The following is an 18,986-nucleotide window of genomic DNA, read 5'->3' on the forward strand; positions in this document are numbered from 1 at the left end:
AGCCTGTAAAACTGTTCACAGGACACCTCCAGCTGTAACCTCCGTTAATTACTAATCTTTGTATTCTATATTTTTAAGTCATGGACTTTTTATCCGTCAAAATGTTTTCTAACGGCCAGAAAAGCCACAGAAAAGTCTCATTTCTGGCCGTGACGTCACGGCTGTGTCCGTGCACCAGCAGTGCGCGGTCGTGTGTGTCTCGGGACCGAGGATGCCTGAAACTAATGAGACTCTGTCCGGCGCTAAAATCACTCAGAAAAGTGGAAAACACGGCTCAAAGGTGAGTTTTTGTTTGGTCACATCAACTTTATGATATTTAATGTCTGTTATTAGTCTCTTGTCAACTCGTATTCTTAAACGTAACGTTTTAATTGATGAGATCGCCTCGTAATGACTTTACTGACGTGAAACCGGACTGTTTTACATTACTGCTCCTGTAAAACTCATATTTTTCAGTAATTTTAGCTTGATAAGTCATTTATGCTGTCTGTATGTGTCTGTGTGTGTCAAATGATGTCTGTATGTGTCTGTGTTTGTGTGTGTCAACAGTGTCTCATCGCGGCTGATGTCCAACACCTGTTGCTCCGTTCACAACGTCCACATTAATTTATTTTACGGCTTAATTAATGCCACGGTGGTAAAATGTAAACCGAGACTTCTCCTCCATGGTCGGTGTGTGTCGTGTGTGTGTCCTGACGGTGCAGCTGCTCCCCGTCTTCACCGGGGCCGGAGGAAGAACCGTGGACGTCCTCCTCCTCCTCCTCCTCCTCACCGTCGTCAGTGTGTGTTTGTTCAATGTCAGTATGATAAATGATCACTTAAACTCATCATATTATTAAATTGTTCGGAAAAAAACAAACATGCTTGTGACTTTTTTCTGCTTCTACCAAATCCAACATCAACTGTGTCTGAGGCATCGTGTTTAATTAAAATGTCTGGTTCTGTAACAGCTGTATTTAGTGGACACTGATATTCTGTGTGTTGTGGAAATATTGTAAGTTAAACTGTTGAATTACAAAGAGTCTCATCCACCTGAAGCTTAATGATGATGATGAAACTATGAACACAGCCAGTACAGACAATTATTAAAAGGAAGATGTTTTTGCCAAAGAGCTCTAACTTTCTTTAATCACAGTGTGGTTGATAAAAACAAAACACGTGTGACTAAGTTTATAATACCTCCACCAACATCCTGTAAATACAACTGGTGAACTGTGCAGCAAGTTAAATATATAAAAAAGGTAAAAGTAAAGCCTCATTACATTATTTGAGGTGTTCTGTGGTCATCTCTGTCATGTTTAACAAAAATACAGTTAATTATGATTTATTTTCCATTGTGATTTAAGCTTACAGGTTCGGACTAACTTGTTTTCAGTGTAACATCGTATATTAATTAACTGTCAAAACGATTTAATGATCATATAAACGACCGTAGTAAACCTACGACCGGCCGTCTTACATTTTAAATCATTATCTTTGTTTTAAAGTCCGTGTGAGTCCTGTAAAAGTCTTAATACTCATTCCTTAAATCCACAAGTAACACATACATGAACGCGCAGCGCCAAAACTAGAACGGCGGTTGCTCGTTCTCATTGCCCCGGGGCATGATGGGAGACCGCAGAGCATCATGGGGGGTGACTCAACTGCGCATGCTCTATGGGCCCGATAACGCGGAAGTAAACCCGGAAGTCAGAAACTTTTTCGGCGTATGCGCCAGGCGAGCAACTTTCATTGAAATGAACGGCGGCCATTTTCCGGTCCGGTATCCAGTTAATATAATACATCCATGGAGCCACCGTAGTAGTAGTGAGTTTGTCCCTCTGAGCCACCGTAGCAGTGAGTTTGTCCCTCTGAGCCACCGTAGTAGTGAGTTTGTCCCTCTGAGCCACCGTAGTAGTAGTGAGTTTGTCCCTCTGAGCCACCGTAGTAGTGAGTTTGTCCCTCTGAGCCACCGTAGTAGTGAGTTTGTCCCTCTGAGCCACCGTAGCAGTGAGTTTGTCCCTCTGAGCCACCGTAGTAGTGAGTTTGTCCCTCTGAGCCACCGTAGTAGTAGTGAGTTTGTTGTATTATATATATTACGTTATGTAGTAATGTAGTATGTGTGATATATGATATATATATATGTATGATATAGTATATATATTTTAATATATAGCCTAATGATATAGTGTTGGTACCCCTGTGTATATATGTATATATTTTTTGTTTGTCTATTCATTGTATGTTTAATGTCTGAATATTTGTATGTTTGTATATATAAATGTTTAATAAAAAAAAAAAAAAAAAAGAGTTTGTCCCTCTGAGCCACCGTAGTAGTAGTGAGTTTGTCCCTCTGAGCCACCGTAGTAGTAGTGAGTTTGTCCCTCTGAGCCACCGTAGCAGTGAGTTTGACCCTCTGAGCCACTGTAGCAGTGAGTTTGTCCCTCTGAGCCACCGTAGCAGTGAGTTTGTCCCTCTGAGCCACCGTAGTAGTAGTGAGTTTGTCCCTCTGAGCCACCGTAGCAGTGAGTTTGACCCTCTGAGCCACTGTAGCAGTGAGTTTGTCCCTCTGAGCCAACGTAGCAGTGAGTTTGTCTCCTCCTCTTCCTCCTCCTTTGCTCTTCTTCCTCCTCCTTTACTCCTCCTCTCCTCTTCCTCCTCCTTTACTCCTTCTCCTCCTCCTCCTCTCCTCTTCCTCCTCCTCCTTTGCTCCTCCTCTTCTTCTCCTCCTCCTCAGTATTTCAGTATTTTTATTTCGCACCACACCACACACATGACATTAGTAGACAGCAGAAAAGAAGGGAAGCAGATGTGTGAAGCGCCAGGTCTCCCAAGAAGCTATTTAAAGCTCATGGCGGGAGCCTCAAACGTAATACTAACGTGTTACATATTCATACATATGTCAAATCATGATAGAAAACAAGACAAAACATACATCCCAGAATACACGTAGACAATGAGACAATACATATTACCAAACAAAACATGACATACAATCACAAGACGAATCAATAACTCACAATAGACAAAGACATCAAACAGACACACCCAGATTACGATGATAAATATGAGTTAAGAAGCTGCACCTTTAACCTTTTCTTGAAGACTGAGATGGAATTGGCTGATTTCAGACTCTCATCCAGCCCATTCCAGACCAGCGGCCCCCTGGTGGTGATACATAGGCTAGTGCGTTTTAAACCTCTCTTTTGTCCATAAATGAGATGTAAATGTCTGGTATGGTGGCCATGCACAGGGCTGCTGACTGGGACGAGCATAGACAGTTTAGGATTCAGGTTACGTAGCTACAACTTGGTGAATCATTGTTGCGTTGTGATGGATGTTGAATTCTGTGAGCCTCGAGAGATGAAGACTATGGAAGAGTGGACGTGTGGGAGTGTTGAAGCCGGGGCGAGATATGGCACGTATCATTTTCTTTTGTACATTTTCTAATTGTCTAAGACGGGTAGGAAAAGTGTTACACCATGTTACACTGCAGTAAAGTAAATGGGGCTCAAACAAGGATTTATAGAATAAGTAGAGCAGAGAAAGGAAGAACATAACGGAGTTAGAAAAATAAACCAACATATTTAGACAATTTACTACTACTCCTCTTCTCTTCCTCCTCCTTTACTCCTCCTCTTCCTCCTCCTTTACTCCTCCTCTCCTCCTCCTCCTTTACTCCTTCTCTTCCTCCTCCTTCACCACTCCTCTCCTCCACCTCCTTTACTCCTCTTCTCTTCCTCCTCCTTCACCACTCCTCTCCTCCACCTCCTTTACTCCTCTTCTCTTCCTCCTCCTTTACTCCTCCTCTCCTCCACCTCCTTTACTCCTCTTCTCTTCCTCCTCCTTTACTCCTCCTCTCCTCCACCTCCTTTACTCCTTCTCTTCCTCCAACTTTACTCCTCCTCTCCTCCTCCTTTACTCCTTCTCTTCCTCCAACTTTACTCCTCCTCTCCTCCACCTCCTTTACTCCTTCTCTTCCTCCAACTTTACTCCTCCTCTCCTCCTCCTTTACTCCTTCTCTTCCTCCTCCTTCACTACTCCTCTCCTCTTCCTCCTTTACGCCTCCTCTCCTCTTCCTCTTCCTCTACTCCCCCTCTCCTCGTCGTCCTTCTTCTCCTCCTGTTCCTCCTCATCTTTTACTCTTCCTCCTGTACTCTTCCTCTTTCTCCTCCTCTTCCTCCTCCTCCTCCTTTAGTCCTCCTCTTCTTCCTCCTCTTCCTCTCCTGTTCCTCCTCCTTAACTCTTCCTCTTCTTCCTCTCCCTCCCCCTTTACTCTGCTTCTTTTCCTCCTCCTTTAACCCTCCCCATCTCTTCTTCCTCCTCCTCTCCTCCTCCTCCTTTACTCCTCTCCTCTCCTCCACTTCTCTTCCTCCTCCTCTTGCTTTACTCTTCCTCCTTCCCCTCTCCTCTCCTCTTCCTCCTCTTTCTCCTCCTTCTCTCCTCTCCTCTTCCTCCTCGTCTTGCTTTACTCTTCCTCCTTCTCTCCTCTCCTCTTTCTCCTCCTTCTCTCCTCTCCTCTTCCTCCTCGTCTTGCTTTACTCTTCCTCCTTCTCTCCTCTCCTCTTTCTCCTCCTTCTCTCCTCTCCTCTTCCTCCTCCTCTTGCTTTACTCTTCCTCCTTCTCTCCTCTCCTCTTCCTCCTCTTTCTCCTCCTTCTCTCCTCTCCTCTTCCTCCTCGTCTTGCTTTACTCTTCCTCCTTCTCCTCTCCTCTCCTCTTCCTCCTCTTTCTCCTCCTTCTCTCCTCTCCTCTTCCTCCTCCTCTTGCTTTACTCTTCCTCCTTCTCCTCTCCTCTCCTCTTCCTCCTTTCTCCTCCTTCTCTCCTCTCCTCTTCCTCCTCGTCTTGCTTTACTCTTCCTCCTTCTCTCCTCTCCTCTTCCTCGTCTTTCTCCTCCTTCTCTCCTCTCCTCTTCCTCCTCGTCTTGCTTTACTCTTCCTCCTTCTCTTCTCTCCTCTCCTCTTCCTCCTCCTCCTTCTCTCCTCTCCTCTTCCTCCTCTTTCTCCTCCTTCTCTCCTCTCCTCTTCCTCCTCGTCTTGCTTTACTCTTCCTCCTTCTCTCCTCTCCTCTTCCTCATGACCTCTGACATCACACTGAGGGGGATGTTGGACTCGCCCCTCGCTCCTCCCGCAGGTTCGTCACGACTACAGAGACTTGAATATTTGAGAATATTTGTCTCATTTCTAGTCAAAACAAATCTCATTCTACTTAAAATTAGACTCATCATATTAAAAAGCAGCTTGTTTTTAGACACTTTTTACTTCTTTCAAGCAGATTTTCACTTGAAATAAGTAGAAAAATCTGATAGTGGAGCAAGTTTTTCTTCCTTATTACAAGCACAAAAAACTTGCTTTCACTGGCAGATTTTTCTACTTATTTCAAGTGAAAATTAGTTTGAAACAAGTAAAAAATATCTAGAAACAAGTTAATTTTTAGGTGATGAGTCTTATTTTAAGTGGAAAGAGATTAGTTTTGACTAGAAATGAGACATTTTGACAAGAAATAAGACAAATATTCTTGGAAATATTTTGAGTTTTTGCAGTGTAAAGTGGCGTTGTTGCGTTCTCACTTTTTATTCCGCGTTTAGACGAGCGTTTCTAGGGAGGAAATCCACGTGCACACGGCGACGCAAAAGTCTGTGGAATTGAATGTTGTAGCACGCCAGGCGCCGAGGTGGCAGCGTCACTTTTTTGCGTTTTCAAGCCCCCAGGGCCTCAGACTTTGATGATGATGATGATGATGATGACGATGTGATGACACAGTCGGCTGCACCAATCGCTGTACGACCAGGGTCCAATACAAACACACTAAGAAACCTTGATGATGGTCTGTGACGAAGGGCACAACGCAACAACTCAGACCAGATCTGATCTGACTGCACCAGACTGTTCAGGTTCTGCTCAGGTATCTAGTAGAAACTAAACCAGGTGACTTCAGACTCCCCATCAAACATTAACCAGTGTAAATGTCAATGTGTTGTTGTTAGGGATCCATTACTTTTTTTTTTTTTGGCTGGTTTATATCTGTTTTTAATAATCTACCTTTAACTAAAGATATTTTCACTCTGTTCCTGTTGTAAAGTCGACGTCGTTACATCAGGGAACTTAAATCCATATCGCTGGTGTCAGGATTCCTCCTGTTACAATCAATCAATATATAGATTGTTAATCTTTAAAACCGTGACGTCATGGTATAAAACCAGAGACGAGGCTCAGCTACTAACCTGCACACCGTGGTTTAAAGACTTCTTCATCTGCACAGACAAACACATGTTGTATATTATAGTAGAATATATAAATATAAATAAATATAAGAGTGAAGGGCAGAGGCAGGTTAGACAGACGGACTAACTGTACTGTAACTACTACTTTTTGCTCAGTAGGGGGCAGTGTTTTGTTTCTTCTTCTTCCTGTTACACTATGCTCTGGTCATTATTATTAGAGAGCGATGCTGGACATAAGAGTTGCTGAATTATTACAAAGCTAAAGGGTGTTTGTGTTGTTTTTTCTCATGTGTGCAATAAGAGCAGTGTAAGTGTTATTTCTGAAATGCAGCTGAGCAAGTGTGAAAACCCACTGTCACTAACAATACCAACAATGTGATGTATTTGTTGTATATAAATACACAAACAGAGACGATGTGACAGGAAACCTGTTGATGATACAAGACTGAGACAGTGACGATGTTTAGACTGTGATAGAGAATCAAATCCATGCCAGATTTAATCTGAAACCTTGATAAATACAAATCTTCAAGCTGTTGTTATTGATGCTGCTTTTAGCTGATGTATTATTATTATTATTATTATGGTTATTATAAGAGTTGTGATTGGTTGATCTCAAACAGGAAGTAGCAGCAGCTGCAGTGTCTGACCTCTGCAGCTCAAAGAAGTAAAGAAATAGTTTTTATTCTTCTGTTTTTTGAGCTGGAGTCAAAGTGAAGAGTTTTTACTTGAATCTCTCAGCTGTTTAATAGATACAGTGCCTCCTCCTGGCCTCCTGGCAGCGTATTTATCTTCATTTCTAAACATTATTCTCATTTTATCATATTTATGACTTAGTTCAAGTGTAAATATCGGTTTTGAGACGATCACATAAGAAAGAACTATATTCACTGCTTTTAAAGAGAACGGTTCTAATCTGAGTTTCATGTGGGGAGTGTTTGTGATGATGATGATGATGATGATGATGATGATGATGATGATGATGATGATGATGATGTGTTGAATGTGAGATGGCTCCAGAGATGTACCGACTGCATGATTTATAAACTATTTTTTCTACAAAAATTAAAATATATATTATATATGATTGATGTTTTTGTGTGTGTGTGTTTATTTATCTGTGATCTGTAGAGATAGATCATCTGACCCCCCCCCCCCCCCCCCCCTCCCTACCTGACAGCACAGAAATAGGTTCATCATGTGAGTGGTAAGAATAGACCTGTGGTTTGTAAATGTCTCTGCTGCCAGTGGGCTCAGTTCAAGGCCTCAGTCCTCTCTGACCTTTGACCTGCTTTATGAGGCAAAGACAAACATCACGGCTGTGGTCGTCTCCAGAAAGCCAGGGAGAAGAACCATTAGAAACACTATAAATAATATTATGTACGTTTAGTTACAGGGTTAGGGGTTAGGGTTAAGATAAGATCATCCTTTATTTGTCCCACAGTGGAGGGGATTTACAAGGTTGCAGCAGCAGACAACAGCAAAGGAAGTATAGCACAGATAATAAAGAGCAACAGCAATAAAAAGAAAGCAGTATTTGTAATAGAGTATGATTAATGAATAATAACAATTAGAAAAAAGGGTAGTAACACTTTACAATAAGGTTACCTTAATTAACGCTAGTTAGTACATTACTAAGCATTTATATATAAACTAATGTGTTAAGTAATGCTGAGTAATGCATACATAATGATAAATAATTATATTATTCAACTTTTAATTTATTAACTAACTTTGAGTAGTAAACATTAATTAACTGCTTATTAATAGGCTACATTAATTAATGTGTTTCCTAACCCTAAGTAATACATAATAATGATTGTTAATATATCTGTAAACAGTTAATTAATGCTTAATAATGTACTAACTAACGTTAATTAAGGGAACCTTATTGTAAAGTGTTACCAAAAGTATTACCTACACCTAAATTTGGACTTTAAGATACGATAAGAATTACTTTATTAACCCCAAAGGAAAATTAATTTATGGAGGTTTAGTCACTTTCTTTATATATTAGGCTAAATAAAACGCTACTTTTCTAATTTTTTAGTGTTTTTTTTTTTTTTTGATAGTAAGCTTGTATGATGTTATGAATATACCTGCAGTAGCTTTAACTGTGGGCAGGACCAACAGAAAAAACTTGTTTTTATTAGACACTTTTAAAAATGCCACTGAAACAATCCAACTGTTATTCCCACTACAGGTAATTAGCATAAATGATGACAGTAAAGGAAATAAAGTTAAACAGTTTTATTTTTATGATGTAGCTAAATGAAAGACGCTAGCGTTCAGAGTTTTACTGGGGAAACGTTGGCCAATACATGTAATGAAATGATTTTGCCCAAAAATACAACATCATTTAAAGTTACCTGACACGAAATGTGAACTGCAAATCCAGGTGTCGTTGCCAGGAGCCCAGCCGTTTCTCCGGATTGCAGTGATCCATCTTGGTCTCTTTTCTGGTGCTTTAGGTCGCCGCCCGACATGACAAATTGTTCCGCGACACAGGAAGAGCAGTGAACTGAGACACTGGGAGCTTCTGCTACAAACAAGCTTCAAATATAGACTTATTTCATTTTTTTTTTAACAATTTCTCATGTCGGGGCTTCAATACAAGACGGACATTACATAAGAGCAGCATGGAGGTATTTGGATGTTTTTTGGTGTGTCTTTTTGTTACGAAGAAAGTTGGTATCCATTGACAACCATTATATGGACAAATACTGCTGCACGGACCCCCCGTAACTCAGAGAAGACACGGAGGACTCTGAAACTTCTCCCAGCTCTTTAGTCCACATGAGGGTGAGTAGATAATGAGTGAAATTTGAATTTTGGGTGAAATATCCCTTTAACAACTAGAGGAAAAACAACCGATAAACATTCTACAAAGTAAAAGTCACACATTGGCAGCAGTGAACAATTTCAGAATAAGACGTTTGAGACATTTTAGTCAAAACTTGATGAATGAATTAAAATCTGCCAGGAAATGAATCTCAAAATAAATCCAGTAATAAATGTCGACATGTAAATGTTTGTTTATTAATTCATTTATTTACTGATTCTTTATTAAATCACGTTGTTGTTTATTTCACATCAGATTATTTACATTCATGGATTAAATCAGTTGATTTTTTAAACTCTTCTCAGTGATTCTCATAAACTTCTTCTTGTTTTTCAGGTCCCAGTGATTTTTCTGTTGCCATGACGCTGATGAGTTCATTATTAAACTGTGTTCATCTCTGTCCTGTGAAGACGACGTGAGTGAGAGACAGAGACAGACGTGTAGAGACTGAACTGTCTGTTCAACAGAGAGAAGGTTTCTGTGACAGGAGGAGACTCTGCTTCACTCAACACAGACTCACTGACGAACCAGAACAGAGTAAAAACCCAGGATAGAGAGGTTGAGTGAAGGTGGTGTTGAAGGTGTAGAGGTGGATCAGTGAGTCAGAGGAGACTCTGTAGAAGGACAGAGAGCCAGCAGGACAGTCCACATACACTGCTACTCTGGTAGAGACAGAGGAGGAGGAGGAGGAGGAGGAGGAGGAGGAGGTGATACGTGTCTCTCTGCTATTGTGCCAGACACTGTAACCACCATCATCATAGCAGAACAGACTCCAGGAGTGATCGTTCATTCCAAACCAACAGTCTTCACTGTCTCCTTTCCTGCTGATTCCTCTGTAACTCACTGATATAGAAACCCTTCCTCTCCTCTCGACCTCCCAGTAGCAGCGACCAGTCAGACCAGTTGAACACAGCAGCTGAAGCAACGGGTCAAATCTGTCTGGATGATCAGGATATGACTGATGCTCCTCCACCCATGTCGCCTTCCTGTTGTTGTCAGACAGTTTGATGTTTGTGTTCACTGTGTTTGTGTCGATTGTGAGTGGACAGGAATCTGATGGAGAGAACAAGACACAGCTGCAGTTATTGATCATTGATCAGTTATTGACAGTTTGATGAAGACTCATGAGGTCAGTGATGTGACAGTGTGAAGATGGTTGAATGTGCTGCTTTGTTTCCAGTAGGGATGCACATTTTGAAAAAAATTTCTGACCGATAACCGACGCTCGTTAACAGATTATTAACCGTTAACCGATAAGATTAAGACGGTTCAATATTTTTTTTTTGCCATTAAAGTGACAGTTCAACATTTTGGCAAATTTGACCCATTACCATAATCCCTATAGTCATAGCAGTAGGTTTGTTACCTTTAAAGCAGAAGTAAGTGATATTTTTGTGTTAATATAAGTCTTAAATAGTTCTATCTTCCGACAGCAATCACTTCTATAGAGTGTTTGGTCTGAAACACGGGTCTGTCAGTCACTCTGCTCTGCTCTGAGCCGAGGAGAAAACATTTATCGTATCCCCCGTCAGTTTCCCCGCCTATATCCCGTCAGTTTCAAACTTTCCGGTGGTTTTAAATCCATGTCGCCCATTCGAGTTTACTCCTGGTACCATGTCATGTTCGTGTTCCAAGGATGAGGCCGTGTTGATAGCAAGTAACTTAGTTTAATGTCTCACGTTCTCAACAACATACATGTGGCTCCATGCAGTCTTGCTCTACCCTGGTATATGGTACGGTAAGCTGACTACTAACCAGTACTGCCGCCTAGCGGTCAAACATGTAATAACATCCAATCATAACAGTATCCTACAGTTTTTATCCAATGAGGAGAGAGAACGGCATGCAGGGCTGTGTGTGCAGCCAAGGAACGCCGTGAATGTGGCGACGTAGGGACGAGGACTGTTATGGTGCGTTCAAGGAAACTCGTATTTTTCCGACCGTGAAGTGGTACCAGTTCGATCTGGTACGTGTTCACGGGTCAGAAGTTACGAGTGGCCGTTATAGTGACTTTCACCGGTAAAACAGGTCGGAAAAACACGAGTGGGTTGCCTGGAACGCTACAAAGTCGTAAGTTGTGACTTGAAGCTGTAATTTACGATTTCAAAAGCCTGCCTGGAACGCAGCATTAGCCAAAACGACCGGACCACTTACTTCTGCTTTAATTGTCGGTGCAAGCTGTTTTTAGAACGGCAGAGCAGAGCCGTGAGCTGCTCAGAGCTACGCTACGGAGACTCATGGGATTTCTTGGTTTCCCTCATCAAACTCATCAAATACACAATCCAACAACTCCACAACGCTCTGGTGGACAAGTTGTGAGCTGCACATTCACCACGCTATGAGATAATAACACAACGTTACCACACAGAGTTGTTTTAGAGGGAAATACAGAAACTGTTGATGAAAAACTGTCCCTGAAGGCAACGTGCATCAGTGGTTTTGCATGAATTTCCCTCTAAAACAACTCTGTCTGGTAACATTGTGTTATTATCTCATAGCGTGGTGAATGTGCAGCTCACAACTTGTCCACCAGAGCGTTGTGGAGTTGGTGGATTGTGTATTTGATGAGTTTGATGAGGGAAACCAAGAAATCCCATAATGAGCCTCCGTAGCGTAGCTCTGAGCAGCTCACGGCTCTGCTCCGCCGTTCTAAAAACAGCTTGCACCGACAATTAAAGGTAACTAACCTACTGCTATGACTATAGGGATTATGGTGATGGGCCAATTTGACGAAATGTTGAACTATCCCTTTAAATACTCATGCGCTCTGTCTCAGCTGATCTCTCATATGGAGGTTAGATCGTCCAGTGTAGAACTGTTTTAGTTACAAAGTGCAGCCAAACACCAGACTGAAGGAGCAGCAGAGCTCCTCTGTGGAGCTGCAGGAGAGCTGCATCAGCCTCCTCTTTTATTTACTTTTTTCATTGTTTTTCAGCGCCGTTGTTACGGTGATGCACATCTATGTCTGTGTAGCTACATTTATGGTCTGACCTTCCTTCACGGGGGCTGCTGCACATACTGTCAGTCCTCCTGTGGAACTTTTTACCGTGAGATATGACTGAAGACACGTGGAAATCTGCACGTGTCGACACGCCCCCACGAGTTGACGACAAAGAGCTACTAAATAAATAAATAACTGATAGTATTAATCGTTCAAAGTTCTTGTTATCGGTTAACGGTTAAACGGTTCAACATGTGCATCCCTCGTTTCCATGAATCAAAGTAAAAACAGACTTACACTTCCTCAGACCTGGTGTCAACCATGGGACTCCAGCAGGCTCCACCCTGAAAGGAGGAGGGGGGTCAGAGCAGCACCTTCTCTGTCAGCATGCACACATGGACATTACATGGCTCTCACACACACACTGTTTTATCACTGTGTTCACATGGAGGCTGGTATGTCTGGATGAACACTGAGCACAGAGAAGAAGGAGCTGGAGTCTTTATCTAGTGATGATACAGAGCAGGAGGAGACCAGGAGGAAACACTTCATCATGTCTTTTCTCCATCTGATGTCACTGCAGTGTGAGACACACACTTTCACTCTCTGACTCTCAAGCTGCACAAACACACGTCACAGCAAAGAAGATGAAGACACAACAGGTGGAGCTGACCAGCCCAGATATCCCACAATGCACCAGGAAAGAAGAAGAGTGCAGCTGTGAAGAGTGGATGCACTGCAAAAACTCTACATCTTTCCAAGAATATTTGTCTTATTTCTTGTCAAAATGTCTAATTTTTAGTCAAAACTAATCTCTTTCCACTTTAAATAAGACTCATCACCTAAAATTAACTTGTTTTTAGATCATTTTCACTTGTTTCAAACAACTTTTCACTGAAATAAGTAGAAAAATCTGCCAGTGAAAGCAAGTTTTTTGTGCTTGTAATAAGAAAGAAAAACCTGATCCACTGTCAGATTTTTCTACTTATTTAAAGTAGAAAATTTGCTTGAAAAAATTAAAAAGTGTCTAAAAACAAGCTACTTTTTAAATGTGATGAGTCTTATTTTAAGTATAATTAGATTTATTTTGACTAGAAATGACATTTTGACTAGAAATAAGACAAATATTCTTGGTAAGATTTTGAATTTTTGGAGTGTGGTTTCAGTGTTTGATGAGGAAGGAAACACACTCAACACGTTTGTTAGAGCTCAGTGAAACACACAGTGAGTTTAGTGAGAAACACTGAGTGTGAACACAACTTGTGTTTGTCTGAAGAAAACTCCCCAGGAAGCTGAAGAATGAGGCTGTGAGCAGGTTTCCACAGGAGCCACAGCAGCAGTGAGTGGATGAAGGAGCTCTAATAGAAACCATCTGATCACAGTGACAGGACGGATCAGGACCTCATGATCAATGACTCTGTTCTTCTCTGCTCTTCACACAGATCAGCTGCAACACACTGACTCACTGAGATCAGTCACATCATGTGGAATAAAGCAGCCGTCCTCAGGACCAGTCCTGAGCTCCATCAAACCTGTCCACACATTTTGACTGGACTTGAAGTCAGAGTCCAGAGGAAGCAGAGAAACTGTAGAGCAGAGAGAAGCAGGCTCAGCTCAGAGCACATGGACTCAGACAGGAAGTGAAGCTCCAGCTGCTGGAGACTTTCATTAAGGAGACACTTTGTGGCTTCACCTGATCTGGAGTCAGCACACACACAGTCTGAAAACAGCTGTTTGATCACACACACATTCAGCCACAAACACTGATTATTACACTGTTCACTACACTCACTTTCTTCTGATTGACAGCTCCAGGCCTCTGGACAGTGAGGACATCTGGATGTCACACTGTGATTGACTGTCTCCTCAACACAACAACACATCTCATCAGGACAAGACCAGGATCTCAGAGAGACTGAGCTGATTATTGATCATCAATATTTGACCAGACAGAGACCTGATGGTGCCGCCTGGTTTCTGTCTCTTATTTCCTCCTTGGTTGGAGACGCTGGGAGACGAATGTCTCTGAGCAGTGGACATGCTTTGATTCTTGTTGCTGTGTTGTTGTTAGTGTGTCCACACTCAACAGGTGTCTACAGTCTCTGGGACTGTTCAGGTCAAACACTCTGTTGGTTCAGGAGCAGTTCAACCAGCTGCAGCTGAAATGTTTCCTGATACACTCTGAAATAAAGTCTGATCCAAACATCTGGAGAGACTCAGAGCACAGCTAATAATATGCTTTGTTATATTACTCAGAGGCTGTTTGAAATCAGAGAGGGGATTAGGCGTTTTCAAAAAACCTCAAATAAGAACTCATATTAAACAGCCATGTGTTTCTGTTAGAGGTGTTAACCTGTGGAATAACTGTGATGATGAATTAAGAATGAGAGAATGTAGTTCGATTTCCTCTTTCAAAAATATGTTTAAAACCGAAGTACTAAAAGAATATACAAATTTGTTGTGAAAGCTGAATGGTTGTTTGATCTGAATTCTTATGGTATAACTCAAACCAGGTACAGTAGTCTAAAAGTTGCCTTGTTGAATTTGGTTTTGGTTTGATTGTTTTTTTGTTTTGTTTTTTTCTCTCTCTTTATCTCTTTTCTCATTCGTTTTGGTAAAAATGGTAGGCATATAAGCATGAGCTTCAGCCTTTTCGATTAGCATTCCTCATTGTATTTTGTATTTGTGTGTATTAAGTGAATTCCATCTGTTGAGAAGAGGGGGAGATAAGATGCTAATCAAATAAACTAAACTAAACTGAACTGAGCTGCCAACAGCTTTTTTCATCACTGACATCTCTTCTCCTGAATATGACACAGTGAGTCATGATGAGACACTGAAGTCATCATGAGGAGAAACTCCTGATCCCAGTAGTTCATCACTGTGACTAGAGTTGAGCCGGATACTCGCTGAAACGAGTATCCGGTACGGATAAAGCACTTTTGCCGAGTACGAATATTAAACAAGTAATACGAGTCGATATCTGTGCTCGGAAAAAAAAAAAAGATTGAATGAATATCCTCATTGGATAGCTGACTGTGTTAGCGTTCTGTGATAGGCTACAGCCCCTCCCCTATACACATCCAGGTGTGTGTCCCGCTCTGATCACTCACACACAGAACAGCTGACAGCTGTCTGTCTCTCCCTCAGTCACTCAGGTTTGTGGGTCTTTACCCTTAATGTGTGACTGATGAAAGCTGCACAGCTCATGTTTGAAACACTCTGAGACTTTGGCTTCAGTATAAACTGTGTTGGGACGAGTCAGACTGAGACAGAGGACGTCAGTGGAGTGGGCGGAGCTTCACTGTGGCCTACACCACCTCTGCATATGGTCTGAGTGATGGGATCTGGTGTCATCAATGCATGGATCAGACAGATGTTCATACCAGGTGTGACCAGGTGTGAACGGGGCCATAGAAAATGTTCCAGCTCCTCCTCCTCTATCAGACAGTGTGTGTGGCTGCAGCAGCCTCTCCATACCTGAGAGAGTCCAGTCTCCAGTCTGGATCCTCCAGTCCAGCAGACAGCAGCTTCACTCCTGAGGCTCCTGGATAGTTGTAGCTCAGGTCCAGCTCTCTCAGATGGGAGGGGTTGGAGCTCAGAGCTGAGGCCAGAGAAGCACAGCCTTCCTCTGTGACCAGACATCCTGACAGACTGAACACACACAACAACACACAGGAACCCTCTGTCAACACCTGCTGCTGTGTTCAAGTGGCATCAGATAAACACCTGGATGGATCCTCACCTGAGAGTCTCCAGTCTACAGTGTGGACTCTCCAGTCCACCAGACAGCAGCTTCACTCCTGAGTCCTGCAGGTCGTTGTTACCCAGGTCCAGGTGTCTCAGACTAGAGGACTGGGAGCTGAGGACTGAGGACAGAGCTTCACAGCTTCTCTCTGAGAGGTTACAGCTCCTCAGTCTGAAGAGATGATCATGAGGAGTTAAAGAAGAAAGGAGTTTATTATCTGTCCTGTTGAAAAGACAGAAGGGTTTTTATCTAATGATGAATAAATCCAACTATCTGTACTTACAGAGCTTTGTTAGAGGCTTTGACCACTGGCAGCAGCCTCAGAAGAGCCTCCTCTGAAGCAGAGTATTTCTTCAGGTCAAACTCGTCCAGATCTTCTTCTGATGACAGTAAGATGAAGCCCAGAGCCGACCATTGAGCAGGAGACAGTTCATCTGTGGAGAGACGTCCGTATCTCAGGGACTCTTGGATCTCCTCCACTAGAGAACTATCATTCAGTTCATTCAGACAGTGGAACAGGTTGATGCTTTTCTCTGCAGAGGGAGTCTCTTCAATCTTCTTCTTGATGTATTGGACTGTTTCCTGATTGGACCGTGACTCACTTCCTGTCTGTGTCACCAGACCTCGTAGGAGATTCTGATTGGTCTTCAGTGAAAGACCCAGGAGGAAGCGGAGGAACAAGTCCAGGTGTCCATTTGGACTCTGTAAGGCCTCATCCACAGCGCTCTGGTAGAAGTTTGTCTCTGCAGATTTGACTCCTGTTGTTTCAGTCTTCTTGGAGGTTGTTTGTTGTTGTGACATCAGGTTGAGTCCAGAGTTGATGAAGGTCAGATGGACATGAAGAGCAGCCAGAAACTCCTGAACACTCAGATGGACGAAGCAGAACACCTTGTCCTGGTACAGGCCGCTCTCCTCTTTAAAGATCTGTGTGAACACTCCTGAGTACACTGAGGCTGCTCTGATATCGATGCCACACTCTTTCAGGTCTGATTCATAGAAGATCAGGTTTCCTTTCTGCAGCTGCTCAAAAGCCAGTTTTCCCAGAGACTCGATCATCTTCCTGCTCTCTGGACTCCAGTGTGGATCTGTCTCAGCTCCTCCATCATACTTGACCTTCTTCAGTTTCAGATGAACCACCAGGAAGTGGATGTACATCTCAGTCAGGGTCTTGGGCAGCTCTCCTCTCCTTCTGGTCTTCAACAGCTCCTCCAGAACTGTAGCAGTGATCCAGCAGAAGACTGGGATGTGGCACATGATGTGGAGGCTTCGTGATGTCTTGATGTGGGAGATGATATCTCTGGCCTGCTCCTCATTTCTGAACCTCTTCCTGAAGTACTCCTCCTTCTGTGGGTCAGTGAACCCTCTGACCTCTGTCACCATGTCAACACACTGAGGAGGGATCTGATTGGCTGCTGCAGGTCGTGTGGTTATCCAGAGGCGAGCAGAGGGAAGCAGGTTCCCCCTGATGAGGTTGGTCAGCAGCACGTTGACTGAGGTGGACTCTGTCACATCAGTCAGGGTCTCAGTGTTGTGGAAGTCCAGAGGAAGTCGACACTCGTCCAGACCGTCAAAGATGAAGACGACCTGGAACTGATCAAACCTGCAGATTCCTGCTTCTTTGGTTTCAGAGAAGAAGTGATGAACAAGTTCCACCAAGCTGAACTTTTCCTCTTTCAGCACATTCAGCTCTCTGAAGGTGAAGGGAAATGTGAAGTGTATGTCCTGGTTGGTTTTGCCTTCAGCCCAGTCCAGAGTGAACTTCTGTGTTAAGACTGTTTTCCCAATGCCAGCCACTCCCTTTGTCATCACTCTTCTGATTGGTCGGTCTCTTCCAGGTGGGGCTTTAAAGATGTCTTCTTGTTTGATGGTTGTTTCTGGTCTGTCTGGTTTCCTGGACGCTGTTTCAATCTGTCTGACCTCATGTTCCTCATTGACCCCTCCAGCCCCTCCCTCTGTGATGTAGAGCTCTGTGTAGATCTGGTTCAGAAGGGTTGGGTTTCCTGCTTTAGCGATCCCTTCAAACACACACTGGAACTTCTTCCTCAGGGCAGATTTGAGTTTATGTCCACAAACTGGAGAAAAATATTCAAAATGAAAACACAAGAAATTAGATCAATAAGAGAATATAACATTTTCAGTATTTCAGTATTTATTTCAGTATTTATTTCGCACAACAACACACATGACATTAGTAGACAGAGCAGAAAAGAACAGAAGCAGATGTGTGGAGCGCCAGGTCTCCCAAGAAGCTATTTAAAGCTTATGGCTTCTAAATAATGACTACTGTATGTGAACATGTTTCCCTCCATGTGTTGATGTCAGTGAACGTCTCATTTGTCCATCATGTTGAATCTTTAGAGAAATCCTCTTACTGCTCTGCAGACGCTCAGCCAGCTCCTCCTGCTTCATCCTCCTCAGGAAGTTCACTGTGATCTTCACTAATGCCTCTCCGCTGCTCCTCCTCTGCTCTTCATCCTCACCGTCCAACACCTCCTCATCCTCCCTCTGACTCCTTGAGCATTCTGGGTAATCTGGACTCAGAGCCTTGTGGATCTTCTTCAGCTCGTTCTTGACAAAAGTGACCATGTTCTCCTCCAGCAGCTGGAACAGAAACTCTATGAGTGACAGCATCAAACTAAAACCATGGAGCCAAACATCAGATCCATGTTGGACAGACTGACAATCCACTGGTGTCAAAGTGCAGCATGGAGATGATGGTGAACACAACAGATGTGACAGCAGCTGTTGGACATGTCCTCACCATAAATATGGAGTCCAGGTGTGTTTGATGCTGCTGGGCAGACTGACCACTGGGAACCTCTGAGCTCTCCTGGTCCACTCTGTGGAGGAATCAGTGTCAAGTCAACATCAGGACAGAGAGATAATACAAGATGGACTTTATATGTCCCCTGAGGACGTTCACAACAGACAGAGACACTTTGGTTGCAGACCTGGTCCAACAACATGTCGTACAAACTGGTTCTTAACCTGAGTCTGACTGTCAGTTACAGCTTACATCTGATCAGCTGATCCACGTCCTCCTTTAAAGTTAATGAGCCAGTCCTTTGATTCGTTGCTCTTTAAAGACAGACAGCTGGGTTCAGGAGAGTCTGGTCTCTGCTGCTGGATCCTGAAACAACAACACAACTCATGTTTAACAGTTTTAGGTTTTCAAAAGAATTCTCTGCAAAGTTATTTTAAGGGTTACAAATGTGAATGAGTTCCTTTTCCTACATTTTGTAACAATCAGAGGT

General features: G+C 42.9%; 2 protein-coding genes across 2 annotated transcripts in view; both read right to left on the bottom strand.

Moving 5' to 3' along the window:
• LOC146965670 (uncharacterized) overlaps positions 1-18,029 on the bottom strand; it is a 310,932-nt gene extending 292,903 nt beyond the window's left edge. The window contains 3 exon segments of the mRNA XM_085765089.1: positions 15,730-15,903; positions 16,016-17,504; positions 18,017-18,029. Coding sequence (XP_085621215.1) covers positions 15,730-15,903; positions 16,016-17,504; positions 18,017-18,029 — 1,676 coding nt within the window.
• LOC146965677 (neoverrucotoxin subunit alpha-like) lies at positions 9,409-10,136 on the bottom strand. The gene has a single exon (XM_085766370.1). The coding sequence runs from the start codon at positions 10,134-10,136 to the stop codon at positions 9,549-9,551; it is 588 nt and encodes a 195-aa protein (XP_085622496.1). The 3' UTR covers positions 9,409-9,548.
• Positions 18,030-18,986: the final 957 nt, after the last annotated feature.

Source organism: Trachurus japonicus, chromosome 21 (assembly GCF_045865225.1).
Source record: "Trachurus japonicus isolate A0001 chromosome 21, Traja_1.0".
Classification (NCBI taxonomy): Eukaryota; Metazoa; Chordata; class Actinopteri; order Carangiformes; family Carangidae; genus Trachurus; species Trachurus japonicus.

Coding starts and splice junctions, on each gene's coding strand:
- LOC146965677 (XM_085766370.1), bottom strand. CDS start 10,136: ATGATCAATAACTGCAGCTGTGTCTTGTTCTCTCCATCAGATTCCTGT.